Source organism: Chaetodon trifascialis, chromosome 11, assembly GCF_039877785.1.
Source record: "Chaetodon trifascialis isolate fChaTrf1 chromosome 11, fChaTrf1.hap1, whole genome shotgun sequence".
NCBI lineage: Eukaryota > Metazoa > Chordata > Actinopteri > Chaetodontiformes > Chaetodontidae > Chaetodon > Chaetodon trifascialis.
Window position 1 is genome coordinate 465,043 of NC_092066.1, and position 12,480 is coordinate 477,522.

The 12,480-nt window shown below is 48.1% G+C and overlaps 1 protein-coding gene across 1 annotated transcript; it reads left to right on the forward strand.

Annotated features, from left to right (window-relative positions):
• Positions 1 to 3,060: 3,060 nt before the first annotated feature.
• Positions 3,061 to 12,182, forward strand: adhfe1 (alcohol dehydrogenase iron containing 1). The gene is made up of 14 exons (XM_070973409.1): positions 3,061 to 3,205; positions 4,442 to 4,479; positions 4,801 to 4,850; positions 5,074 to 5,127; positions 5,471 to 5,625; positions 6,357 to 6,553; positions 7,194 to 7,271; positions 7,503 to 7,608; positions 8,681 to 8,833; positions 9,027 to 9,125; positions 9,216 to 9,294; positions 9,865 to 9,961; positions 11,057 to 11,214; positions 11,901 to 12,182. Exons 1-14 carry the CDS (start codon positions 3,153 to 3,155, stop codon positions 11,982 to 11,984), a joined length of 1,401 nt encoding a protein of 466 aa, XP_070829510.1. The 5' UTR covers positions 3,061 to 3,152; the 3' UTR covers positions 11,985 to 12,182.
• The last annotated feature ends 298 nt before the right edge of the window (positions 12,183 to 12,480 follow it).

Genomic DNA, 12,480 nt, shown 5'->3' on the forward strand with positions numbered 1-12,480 from the left:
GTGTGGGGGGGCTCAGAGTCCTCAATGTGAGGGGGACTGATGATGACGAAGATGAAGATGATGAAGATGATGATGATGATGATGATGAAGATGAAGATGAAGATGAAGATGAAGATGATGATGATGAAGATGATGATGATGAAGATGATGATGATGAGTCATGCAGCTGTTCGATGTTTATTTCATCATCAGGGCAAAAATGACTTTCTTCATCCTCTTCATCATTAGTTTTCTTCAGCTGGTGGCAGTCATCATAACTATTTATCACCTTCATCATCATCATCATCAGCAGCAGCAGCAGCAGATCAATTAAGGCCACAGGAAACAAAAGTCCATTTTCAGATTCGTCTGATGTTCACAGCATAAAGTCTTTTATTCCAAAGTTTTCTTGTGGTTCAGACAGCAGCTGACGTCCTCTGCGATGATGAAGATGATGATGAAGACGATGATGATGATGATGTGACCTTTCTCACTACAGGAGTGGACTGAATCTGTGACCTTCATCTCCTGCAGTAACAGAAAACACTGTGACACTCAGCAGGAAGTCCTCAGGTTTCTGAGTCTGAAGGCGTCTTCTGCCTCACACGTTTGTCCAGCTCGCTTTGTCTTCAAAGACCAGAGACATTTTCCTCTCCGCTGCAGGAGACAAACCGGTCTTTAAGGGCCAAAACACCAGAAACCATTCAGCAACTTTACTGTGAGAGTGAAGGTTTCAGCTGCTGAACGTGTGTCAGCAGGATTGTCCGTCAACACGGTCCAGCTGGCTGTCCTTGTCAGGGTTGTCCCTCGGGGTCGGGGACATCCAGACTCCAGGCTGGACGCGGTTTGATCCAGGACACAAAGCATTTCATAATGCAAACAAAGGACAAACGATTATTTCTTTGCTGAAGTAAAAGACAAACCGGTGTGTCTCAGAGGACGAGCTCTCAGTGATGATGAAGGTCAAACTGAAGACTCATCACAGCTGCAACTGGACGAACCGTGAAGACAAACGCTCTTCAGTTGAGTTTGATGCTCATCAAGCAGCTTTCGCAGACCTCATCCTGAGGAACAGCAGCTTTGTGCTACGCTAACAGCTAAGAGGCTGAAACCTCCTTCAGAAGCAGAACTGAGAGCTGAGCTGAGAGCAGCAGAGACAAACTGTCCACAGAATCAGCAAGAGACAGACGCACCTCATCATGGCCCTCCTGCGCCGTCCTGGAGCCGGACAGCGTGTGTTCCAGTGGACCCTTTGGACCGAGAGCCTGCAGTGAGGGTCCGATCTCAGCCCCATCTGTGCAGATGTGATGGTGAAGGACGGGGACGAGTCCAGGTGGTAAGACAAAGGAAGCACTGAAGGTCTCCGGTCTCAGCTCCGCTCAGGTCTTACATTTGGACAGATCCCGTTTCATCCGGACGACCCTCGCTCGTCTTCCTCGTGGGTTCGTAGCTCTGCTTGGACCGGGTGTCGCCGGTTCCTCGTGTGTCCCCCTGCTGGCAGCCTGCAGAGCTGAGGCCTGGCTGCTCGGGGACATGGGGTTCTTCCTGGTTTGTCACCTGGAGACCGTCCTCAGCTGATGACGGGGGGATGAAGGTCAGGATGGACTGTGGACGAGCAGTATGTGCAGGTGCTCGCTGGTGAAGACTGATACTGCAAAGGTTTAAGTTTCACTTTAAAAGTTTGACTTTTGATTTGGACAAACTGAGAACTGATTGAATAAAAAGAAATGAAAGGAATTATGAAACAAAGCCGTTCACTGAATTCATCGCTGATGCCGAAAGACGCTGAAAGACGCTGAGGACGGTTTGAGGACTTTGACGTGTTTCTCTGAACTTTTCCTGCGTTTGTGCAGAAATAAATCAGATGAGCTGGACAGAGACGCTCTGAAGCGTCTCGACGGTCTCAGGTTGTTTAAAGGTCGACGTGTCAGGAAGCTGCAGATCCGAGCTGTGATTTGTCTCACTGCTGCGACCTTTGACCTTTACATATTTAGACCTCAGCAACAGGAACATCCTCATATTCTGGAAAGAAAGTTTTAAAGAAGTGAAACGTTCAAATATTCTCAGTCAGCGTGAGACCCTTTAAAACTCCATTTAGTTTATTTCATCCATCCATCGTCTATACCGACAATCCCTTTTTGGGGCGGGGGGGCTGGAGATGGGCAGCGGGCGAGAGGCGGGTACACCCTGAACCGGTCGCCAGCCGACTGCAAGGCAACATATACACAGACAACCATTCACACCTCACCAGTTCACCTAACGAGCATGCTGTTGGTCTGGACGCACGCACGGGAACAACATGCAAACTTCCCCGACCTGGGGATCGAACCAGCGACCTTCTTGCTGTGAGGCACGCGCACTACCTGCTGCTCCAGTTTATTTCATGTCTGAGAAAAAGAACGTTTCTCTCTTCGATAATTCAAGTTCATGGACTGATTTGATTCCTCACAGCAGCTTCCTGGTCGCTCGTCAGTTATCCATCCAAACTGCGGAGGATCAGCTCAGGAAATATGACGCTGCGCCTTTAAGTTTCTCCTACGACCAATCAGATACCAAGTACACCACATACAGGTATTTGTACATGTATACATGTGCACATGTGTATACTTAACCCAGACGGTTTGTTTTTGTCTTTCCCCTTAATCTATGACGAATGATGAGTTTGAGGACTTTTTAAAGTTCAGGGAAAATTTCATGGAATGAAAATATTAAGTTTGGAAAGTGTAGAATATCCATCCATTATCTATACCGCCTATCCCTTTCGGGGTTGCGGGGGGCTGGAGCCTATCCCAGCTACGATGGGCGAGAGGCGGGGTACACCCTGAACCGGTCGCCAGCTGATTGCAGGGCCACATGCAAGGACAAACAACCATTCACACTCACACCTACGGACAATTTAGAAACATCAATTAACCTAATGAGCATGTTTTTGGTCTGTGGGAGGAAGCCGTTAACACTCCTGATCCATTTAAAATGTTTATTTTATTTATTTATTTAGACGATTTATCCATTAAAACCATTTTAAATGACCTTAGGTACGCCACCATTAGTGCCTGTATTTTGAAAAGCGGAAGCGGAAGCAGTGAGTCCTGCGGCTGCGAGCTTGACGTCAGTGTATTTACCCTCGGCCCGCGGCTCGGAGCTGACTACACCGACACCGACACCCTGCAGACATGGCCGGACGGGACCGAGTGGTTCACCTGCTCAGACAGCTGGAGCGCGCGGCGTAAGTGTGACTGACGCTCATTAAAACTCAGATTTTTGACTGAAGGTGATTCACACACGTAAACAACGTGCGGTGACGTTTCAGCCTGCAGAACCTCCCACTTGTTGTTTGGCTCCTGGGGGATCGGGTCTCGCCAAACTCCATTAAAAAATCCTCCGGTTTTAAAACTGTTGACGTTAAAAGTCCAGTTCGTCGCGAGGCAGAAGGAACTGAATAGATTTCTACAGTCAGAAGAAAGTCTTGGAAAGTTCGGCAGACACGTGACACACCGGAAGTCATTTATTTCTTCTTTAAACGTGCTTTTTACAAAGTCTGCTGTCGTCAGTGTGTCGTCACTGTTTGTGCCAGCTGGCTTTCAGACTATCAAGCTGTTTTTATGGAGACCACATCGAGGACTGCAGGGGCACAGGATCCACGTTATGACAAACAGCTGATTTACACTGAAACAGTCTGACTCAGCCACCGCTGCGCGTGCACGCGTCCGGGAACCAGGTAGTCTGAAAACCAGCTGGGCCTGAACGCCTCATGTCTGACTGTAGTTTTCATTGAGAGTGAAAGAAATGATTTTCCTGTAACACAGAAGACACCGAGATCACATGAAGAGCCTGAACAGTTTATTTATTATTATTATTATTATTATTATTATTATTATTAATAGCCAATGAAAACTCTTTGTTTCAGTCATGGAAACAGTAAAAAAAAAGGCAGTTCTGCAGCTCTCTTGGACCACATGACCACATGTGACCTTGAGCCGCTTTTCTGAGGCGCAGAGCGCTTCGTCAGAAAACTCCAGGTTCATGCTGATCACAGGTAATGGCAGAGCGTGCTGGTGTGCTGGTGTGCAGGTGTGCAGGTGTGCAGGCGTGCAGGTGTGCAGGCGTGCAGGCGTGCAGGTGTGCAGGTGTGCAGGCGTGCAGGTGTGCAGGAACCCGACTGTCAGCCCGGTGTGTGTGAGCAGACGTCACTTTGGGCCTTCTGGTTCGTCCAAGCCTGAGCTGAGGGCAGCAGAGGTCACTGCGAGGAGAAATGTTGGTAACAGAAAGATAAAGAGCGTGAAGTGTTCCAGTTACTCATTAACAGGCTCAGATAGGAGTCAGTGTTAAACTGCGCTGTGACGGACGGAAAAACATGGACCCTGAAGTGCTCCAGACGCTTTCCAGCCAAACAGTTTCAATGATAAAGAGCCGTTTTCTGAGTGGAGTTCTGTCTGTGACGTGAGTGTCGTTGTGTGAGCAGGTGCAGATGTCCCGCCCACTCCAACACCTTCCATCAAGGTACTCACACACACACACACTCACACACACACTCACACACTCACACACACACACTCACACTCACACACACACTCACACACACACACACACACACACACACTCACACTCACACACACACACACACACACACACACACTCACACTCACACACACACACACACACACACTCAGTCTGGAACGCGTGAAGTTTGGTCACTAATCACCACGTAATGTCAATCATAAGGAACCTGAATTCTGATTGATCTGGATCAAAGCACATGTCCGCAGTCAGTTGATCAGTAATCCATACACAGATATTAGCAGGTGTTTGCTTTTCCTGCAGGTGCTGGAGCTGCGACCTGCACCGTCCGGAAAACCGACTACGCCTTCGAGGTAACTCCGACCAAACCGCGTGTAGAACAGAGGATGTCAGACTGACGAGCTGAGTGCTCGTTAAGATTTAAAGACGGTTTGAGAGTCACAGATTTGTTCCACGACTCAGAACTCAAAGCAATGAGTGAAAATTCTGATTTAGTGTCTCAGAGAGTGCTGCGACGTTAAGCAGTGAGTCCTGTCCACGATGTGTTTGACGTGAGTCTGCGCTGTCTGTTGTCAGATGGCGAGTTCCAGCATCAGATACGGCGATGGAGTCAGCAGAGAGATCGGCATGGTAACCAAACACCTCCTTCATCATCATCATCATCAGTATTCCACTGAACATCTGCTCGAGGTTGTCCTGCAAACACAAACATGATGCGTCTCTAAGACGTTTGTCAAACTGTCCGCCTTATTAAGGTGGCAGAAGACGAGGTGCGGACAGGTGAATGTGCACCTGAGCGCAGGTGAACACATCCACTGTGACCTCATCGAGCTCACGGCAGCGCTCGATTGGAGAGGAGGAGGTCCCTAAAGGAGGACATGGAGTGTCCGGGTCCAGACGTCCTCATGTCCTTCAGTAGGAACGCGAAGCTGTTCTGTCCTCACTTTGTCCTTGTTCTCCGGTTCTCCTGCAGGACCTGCAGAACCTCGGAGCTCGGAACGTCTGTCTGATGACCGACAAGAACTTGTCCGTCCTCCCTCCGGTGAAGGCCGTCCTGGAGTCTCTGGCCAAGAACGGAGTCAAGTACAAGGTGTACGACAACGTGCGGGTGGAGCCCACCGACACCAGGTGAGACCAGCTGTCACAGGTAACGTATGGCCAGGGGGAATCCTGCCGTCTGATTGGCTGTCAGCTGCACATACAGCAACAAACTCCCAGGTGTCCTCGCAGAGACAGTAATGGAGTCATTTTGTCCATCAGTGTCATCAGGACACATTGGTGCATATTTATGTGTGTACTGGACATGTCTTCATGTCTTATGAGGACACAAACCACATGACCGTGAGGACACGTGTGTCAGCCGTGACGTCCCGTCCATTTTCTTTACCTGAGGACTTTTTAGAGACTCTCTGTCTCTCCACGTACTCACACAGTGTGGACACAGTGTCCGTCACTGTCCCCGTTGTTGAGACGTTTCATCCAGTGAAATGAAAAGGACAAATATGGACATGAAAGACAGACTGTTTAAGACACAACAAAGACAACGAAAACAACAGAAACAATGAGACAGTAAACACCTGTGTGTGTGTCTCTGTGTGTGTGTGTGTGTGTGTGTGTTACTCTGTGTGTGTGTGTGTGTCTCTCTGTGTGTGTTTCTGTGTGTGTGCGTGTGTGTGTGTGTGTGTGTGTTACTCTGTGTGTGTGTGTGTGTGTCTCTCTGTGTGTGTTTCTGTGTGTGTGTGTGTTACTCTGTGTGTGTGTGTGTGTGTCTCTGTGTGTGTGTGTGTGTCTCTGTGTGTGTGTGTGTGTGTGTGTGTGTTACTCTGTGTGTGTGTGTGTGTCTCTGTGTGTGTGTGTAGTTTTAAAGAAGCCATTGCGTTTGCTAAAAACGACTCGTTCGACGTCTTCGTGGCAGTGGGCGGGGGCTCTGTGATTGACACCTGTAAAGCAGCGAATCTGTACGCATGTCACCCCGACGCCGACTTCCTGGACTTCGTCAACGCTCCGATCGGCAAAGGGAAGCCCGTCACCGGAGCCCTGAAGCCGCTGATCGCAGGTAACAGGACGTGAGGATGATTGACAGCTGATTGATGATTGGTTCTTCTTCTTCTCTCCTCTGCTCGTCCTTCTTCTTCTTCTTCTTCTTCTTCTTCTTCTTCTTCTTCTTCTTCTTCTTCTTCTTCTTCTCTCCTCTTCCTCGTCCTTCTTCTTCTTCTTCTTCTTCTTCTTCTTCTTCTCTCCTCTGCCTGAAATGATGAAGTATTGGAAAACAACTCGTTGATTTTTTTAAATTTACTTTTCAGTTGCTTCGTTTTTTTCTTCCTCGTGTCAAAAACCTTCATCACTGATTTGTCGCTCGTCTGTTTTTGAACTTTTTATTTGTTTGCTTGTTGAACCCTTGAACTCATTAAACCTCGTGCACTTGAACTCATCACCGTCACTTCAGACTGAGGTGAAGCTGGACCTCACCTGAGCCTCAGGTGTGTCACAGCAGCCTCTTATCTGTAGAGATCAGTTCAAGGTTCCTCACCGTGAAGCTCAGAGGTGAAGAGTCACCTCACGCCGTGAGGCCGTTTGATCACGTGTTTGTCAGGATGGTGCTCAGGTGTTTTCTCACAGGTGCTCAGGTACAGGTGTTCACAAACATGAAGCTTCTGTTCTTGCACAGAACGCCTTTAATGTGTTTTGTTCTTCAGTTCCTACGACTGCAGGAACCGGCAGCGAGACCACCGGCGTCGCCATCTTTGACTTTGAGCCTCTGAAAGCCAAAACAGGTAAAAGGGAAACTCACCTGAGTGTCTCTGCTCGTCCTGGATCAGTTTTCCAGTCGGGCTTTGATCAAACTTTGCTGTTTGAAGATGTTTGAAGTTCGTTGATTGTGTTGAAACAAAGAAAGATGGAAGCTCAAACATCCTGTCAGGTGACCAGTGAAGTGTCCAATAGAAATAAGACTCATGGTGACATCAGAGCGTCAGTCTGAGCTGTGATTGGTCGTCTGTGTTCAGGTATTGCCAGCAGAGCCATCAGACCCACGCTGGGCGTCGTGGACCCGAGACACACTCTGAGCATGCCCGAGAGAGTCGCCGCCAACAGCGGCTTCGACGTGCTGTGGTCAGTCTGCGAGCCGCCGGGCGTGATTGATTGATTGATTGATTGATTGACAGATTGAAGGCGCTCTGCTGGAAACTGTTTTCTTCTCCCGTCCATCAACACATTTCAGACGTCATTTAAATGTTAAAAGTTAATGAAAAATTTAAGCTAATCGTCATTTTTAATTTGTCTGAAATGATGAAGCTTTAAGTACTTTCTGACTTAAAATGATGGCAGTCGCTGAATTTGTCTGATGTTTGTGAACGTGAAGCCGAAGAGGAGCCGTGGAGCAGCCGTGACCTCTGACCCCGCCGGTGCTTTCAGGAACGTCTCACCTGCACAGCATCAGGCCCGTGAAGGTCTCAGCACGTCTTCGTTAGTTAATGTTTTCACGAGGCTCTAAAGTCTGAAGAGATAGAAGGAAAACTGAGAGTTCAGAGTCCAGACAGGATGTTTTCACCGCCGCTGCCTTCAGCGAGATCAATGAGATCAATCCTCCATCCATCGATCGCTCTAATAATAATACATTAATAAATATCTTGGTTTTGTTCTTAAAAACTCTGAATTCAGCCGTGAACAAAGATTTGTTCTGTCTCTCCAAATATTCAAGTTTCTGAAGTTCATTTCACGTATTTTATTTTTGTCATTGATTTACTTCCTTCCGTTTACTTCCTGTTTGACGTTCGTGTGTGCCGTTCGTTGCTTCACGCTGCGTCTCATCATCGTTTGGAATCTAACCAGAAGACAGAAGTCAGCGAGGTGCATGTGATGATCAGAGACGCATGAATGAAAGCGGGATTCAGTCTGTATCCAACATGGCCGTCACCTCCGTGACTCCACCCGTCTCCATAGCAACTCCAATAATCCAAAAATGAGCACAGGTGGAGCTGCGGCGGTGAATGAAGCCACGTGTTTCTAACTTTAATGCTCAGTGTGATTTAAAACACGTTTGTCTGCGGTGAAGCTGGTGCTCTGATGTGGGGGTCTATGGGGACTGACGGGTCGTCTCAGACCTGGAAGCTGCTGCTTGGTGTAAGCACACAAGTGTGAGAAGGAGGCGTGATTCACCCCCCCCCAATTTTATTCCCTTCAGTCACGCTCTGGAGTCGTACACCGCTCTGCCCTACAACCAGAGGAGCCCCTGCCCCCCCAACCCCATCAACCGCCCCGCCTACCAGGGCAGCAACCCCATCAGTGACGTCTGGTCCCGCCATGCCCTCAACGTGGTCGCCAAGTTCATGAAACGGTAAATAAAGCAGGAGTGAAGGTACCTGAACAGGTTCCCTGAGGAACTCCTTTGGAGAGCTGCTGTTCTCCGACGCTCGGAATCGCTTCATGAAGTAAATTCACATCAGCATCCGGATCAGGTTTAGACCTGAGGAAAAGTTTGAAAACGGCAAGATTACTGGAAATGTGTTTGTTTGTGTGTTTGTTTACAGAGCGGTGCGGGACCCTGAGGATCTGGAGGCTCGGTCCAGCATGCACCTGGCCAGCGTGTTCGCAGGCATCGGCTTCGGAAACGCCGGAGTTCACCTGTGGTGAGAAACTGAACTCTGCCGCAGAGAAACTTTGTTGAACGGAGTCGGTGGAGTTCCAGCTGAAAACGTGTTGTTGTGGCCTCTCTGCAGCCATGGCATGTCCTATCCGATCGCAGGAAACGTGAAGACTCACACAGCGAAGGGCTACAGTGTGGAGCACCCTCTGGTGGTGAGTGACAGCTTGACGTCCGGATGGGTATCGTTGTAAAGGTGTGTTTTCACTTCACAGCTGGTTCGTCAACATGAGGAAGTGTCCGCTGTAAAAAATGTCATTCCGTCTCTGAATGAAAAACCTTCAGCCGTCAGCTGAGATCAGCGTTTGTTGCGGATGACGAAGAACCGACGATCATTAAAGCTGCTTTATGAAAACATCCTCGTCCCTTTGTCTTGCTCTTTGAAAAAAATAAGACTTTGTAGAACCACAGAGGACCTGAACAGGTTCCCTGAGGAACAGCAGAGCTGCCGTGGGACGCAGACTTGGTCCTGATGTTTGCAGGTTTTCTGTGTTTCCGCAGATCTCAGCAGGTGGTTTGTTTACAAATTGAACATTTGATCTTTTATTTATGGAAATGTTGTTTCTCTGTTTGTTTGAATGCTCGTGTGCGTTCATGAATGGTCTCTGCGCTGTGAGGACATTTGGCTGTTTGAAGGTTCAGGTTTAGGGGGACGGTTTGGGCCGAGTCCAGTATGTCAGTGAGAGTTCTCACAATGAGACGTGTGTGTGTTTCTGTGTCCTCAGCCTCATGGTCTCTCTGTGGTCCTCACGTCTCCGGCCGTCTTCAACTTCACAGCCCCGATGTGTCCAGAGCGCCACCTGGAGGCTGCAGAGATCCTTGGTACCTGTTCACCTGTTCAGCCTCCCGTGCTGGATCGTACAGAAAATACAACACAGTCTGATCACACACTGTACTAATAATAAATATAATAACAGTGTAAGAGCTGTGGGCTCTGACTGCTGCCATGTGGCTGTGGCTAGCATTAGCGTTAGCATTAGCATTAGCTGTGGCTGTGATGGTGACTGGCTGTCTGCTCTTTGCAGGACCGTAAAACCTGCGGCTTTTTGTCTCGAGCGTGGTCCATCTGTCAGACAGACGTGTTACAGGAGTAACTTTACAAACTTTACAGCTTTACAGCGTTAGCTTGATGAAGGCGTGTCAGTTAGCTCGCGTTCCTCTTTAAAAACAGGCCACATAACTAACATAACATGTTACTGAAACGTTGTCAAAAACAACTGAATCACTTCACTGGTTACTGAAAAAGTACCTTGTTACTGTGATGAGGAACTTTTTAGTTACTTGTGTGGACTTTGAAATGCTGCCACTGGCTGTAGTGCTGCACGACGAGCGGAATCTCACACGTCCATTCAGAAATATACGTTTTTAATTTCAATGAACACTTTTCACAAAAGGACCTCATGGAAGACCTGTTCCATTTGCAATGAACCAGTCTGTCCCAGAATACCCAGTATACCCAGTCCTCTCAGCCCGTCTCAAATCAGTGATTTTGGCTGTGGCTAAGGAGGTAGACCGGCCGTCCACTGATCAGGAGGTCGGTGGTTCGATCCCTGGCCTCGGTGGCCCACATGCCAAAGTGTCCTTGGGCACTGAACCCCAGAACTGTCCCGATGCTTCGCCATCGCTGTGTGACATCATATGAGCGTCGCTTTGAATCAAAGCGTCTGTAAATGACTGACTGACAGCTCTGAGCTCACAAAGACATGAATCGATATGAAGAAACTCTGACAGTCGATGTGAAACCGAACAGTTTTCATTAAACAAGCAGAACAAGCGGAACTGTCAAAAACTTTACCTGACACACACCTGTGCCACGTTCAGGTGTGATAACTGACCCTCGGTGGTGCGTTCAGGTGTGATAACTGACCCTCTGTGGTGCGTTCAGGTGTGATAACTGACCCTCTGTGGTGCGTTCAGGTGCAGACATCCGGCAGGTGAAGAGGGAGGATGCAGGTGCTGTTCTGGCCGACACGCTGCGTCAGTTCCTGTTTGACCTGCAGGTGGAGGACGGACTGGGAGCTGTGGGATACAGGAAAGACGACATCCCAGCACTGGTGAAGGGAACCATCCCTCAGGTGTGTTGACCTTCGCTCAGAGCAGCCTGAACGTCACCTGAGGATCAGTGTGCTGACATCATGTTTGAGCGTCCTTAAAAAGGGAATTTGAAGAAGATTTTATGAAAACTCTTGAAAACTTTAGGAAATCACATAACAGGTAATTCTTAATTAGTTTTTGGTCGTTGAGATTCAAATCTTAATTAATGCCTTTAAGTAATTCAGGTGTTTTTAATGGATTTGTTTTTGGTTTAAGGTTGAAAAAACACCTTAAAATGAAACCACACGACATCATATTTAAGGTGTGTGAATAGATCATCTGCATGGTTTAAGGGCTTTTCAGCGAGTTTTCAAGAACCTTTAAGATTTAACAAGAAATGCAGTCGTTAGTTTACGTGACTGTTTTCAGTTAATCTGATCATCAACAAAGTCTTTGACTTTGAAGGTATTTTAATACAGAATCTGCACAGTTTGAGGGCTTTAAACTGAAAATGGTGGAAATGACATGAATTTGTTGTTTAAAGGCCGTTAAAGGTGAAAACCTTCTGAACCTGTGGAGATCATCATTGAGCCTTTAATCCTGGAGTGTGCACCTGCAGACCTCAGGTCCTGTGAGGCGCAGGTGAAGGTGTACCTGTGATGTGACAGAGCCGTTACTCTTCTTCTCTTGCTCTTTTTCAAACGCCCCAACGTGTTTTGTGTTGTAGGAGCGAGTGACCAAACTGTCCCCCAGAGAGCACACCGAGGAGGACCTGAGCCAGCTGTTCGAAGCCTCCATGAAGCTCTACTGAAGAACCAGACGGCACTGTTCAGGACAGAACGGGGCTGGGGTCTGTTGTGTGTTGAGCTGCAGTTCTTCTAACAGCCACTAGAGGTCGCTGTCTCTCAGCCTGCTCAGACTCACGTGACGTTTCTGGACTCCTGATCACATTCTGCCTGATCTTATATTAACGTGAAAAATCTGAAATAAAAGGCGGATCTTCACCTCATGTGGCCTCCTGCGCTTCATTCAGACCAGTGCTCTGAGCTGGTTTCTCTGAACTGGTTTCTCTGAGCTGGTTTCTCTGAGCTGGTTTCTCTGAACTGGTTTCTCTGAACTGGTTTCTCTGAGCTGGTTTCTCTGAGCTGGTTTCTCTGAGCTGGTTTCTCTGAGCTGGTTTCTCTGAACTGGTTTCTCTGAGCTGGTTTCTCTGAACTGGTTTCTCTGAACTGGTTTCTCTGAGCTGGTTTCTCTGAACTGGTTTCTCTGAACTGGTTTCTCTGAACTGGTTCCCGTTCCTTCCTGCT

Excerpts from the sequence above, each read along its gene's own strand:
- adhfe1 (XM_070973409.1), top strand. The coding sequence starts at position 3,153 with ATGGCCGGACGGGACCGAGTGGTTCACCTGCTCAGACAGCTGGAGCGC. Across the intron at positions 8,834-9,026 it reads GTCGCCAAGTTCATGAAACG|AGCGGTGCGGGACCCTGAGG; the intron begins GTAAATAAAGCA and ends GTTTGTTTACAG. Across the intron at positions 11,215-11,900 it reads TGAAGGGAACCATCCCTCAG|GAGCGAGTGACCAAACTGTC; the intron begins GTGTGTTGACCT and ends TTTGTGTTGTAG.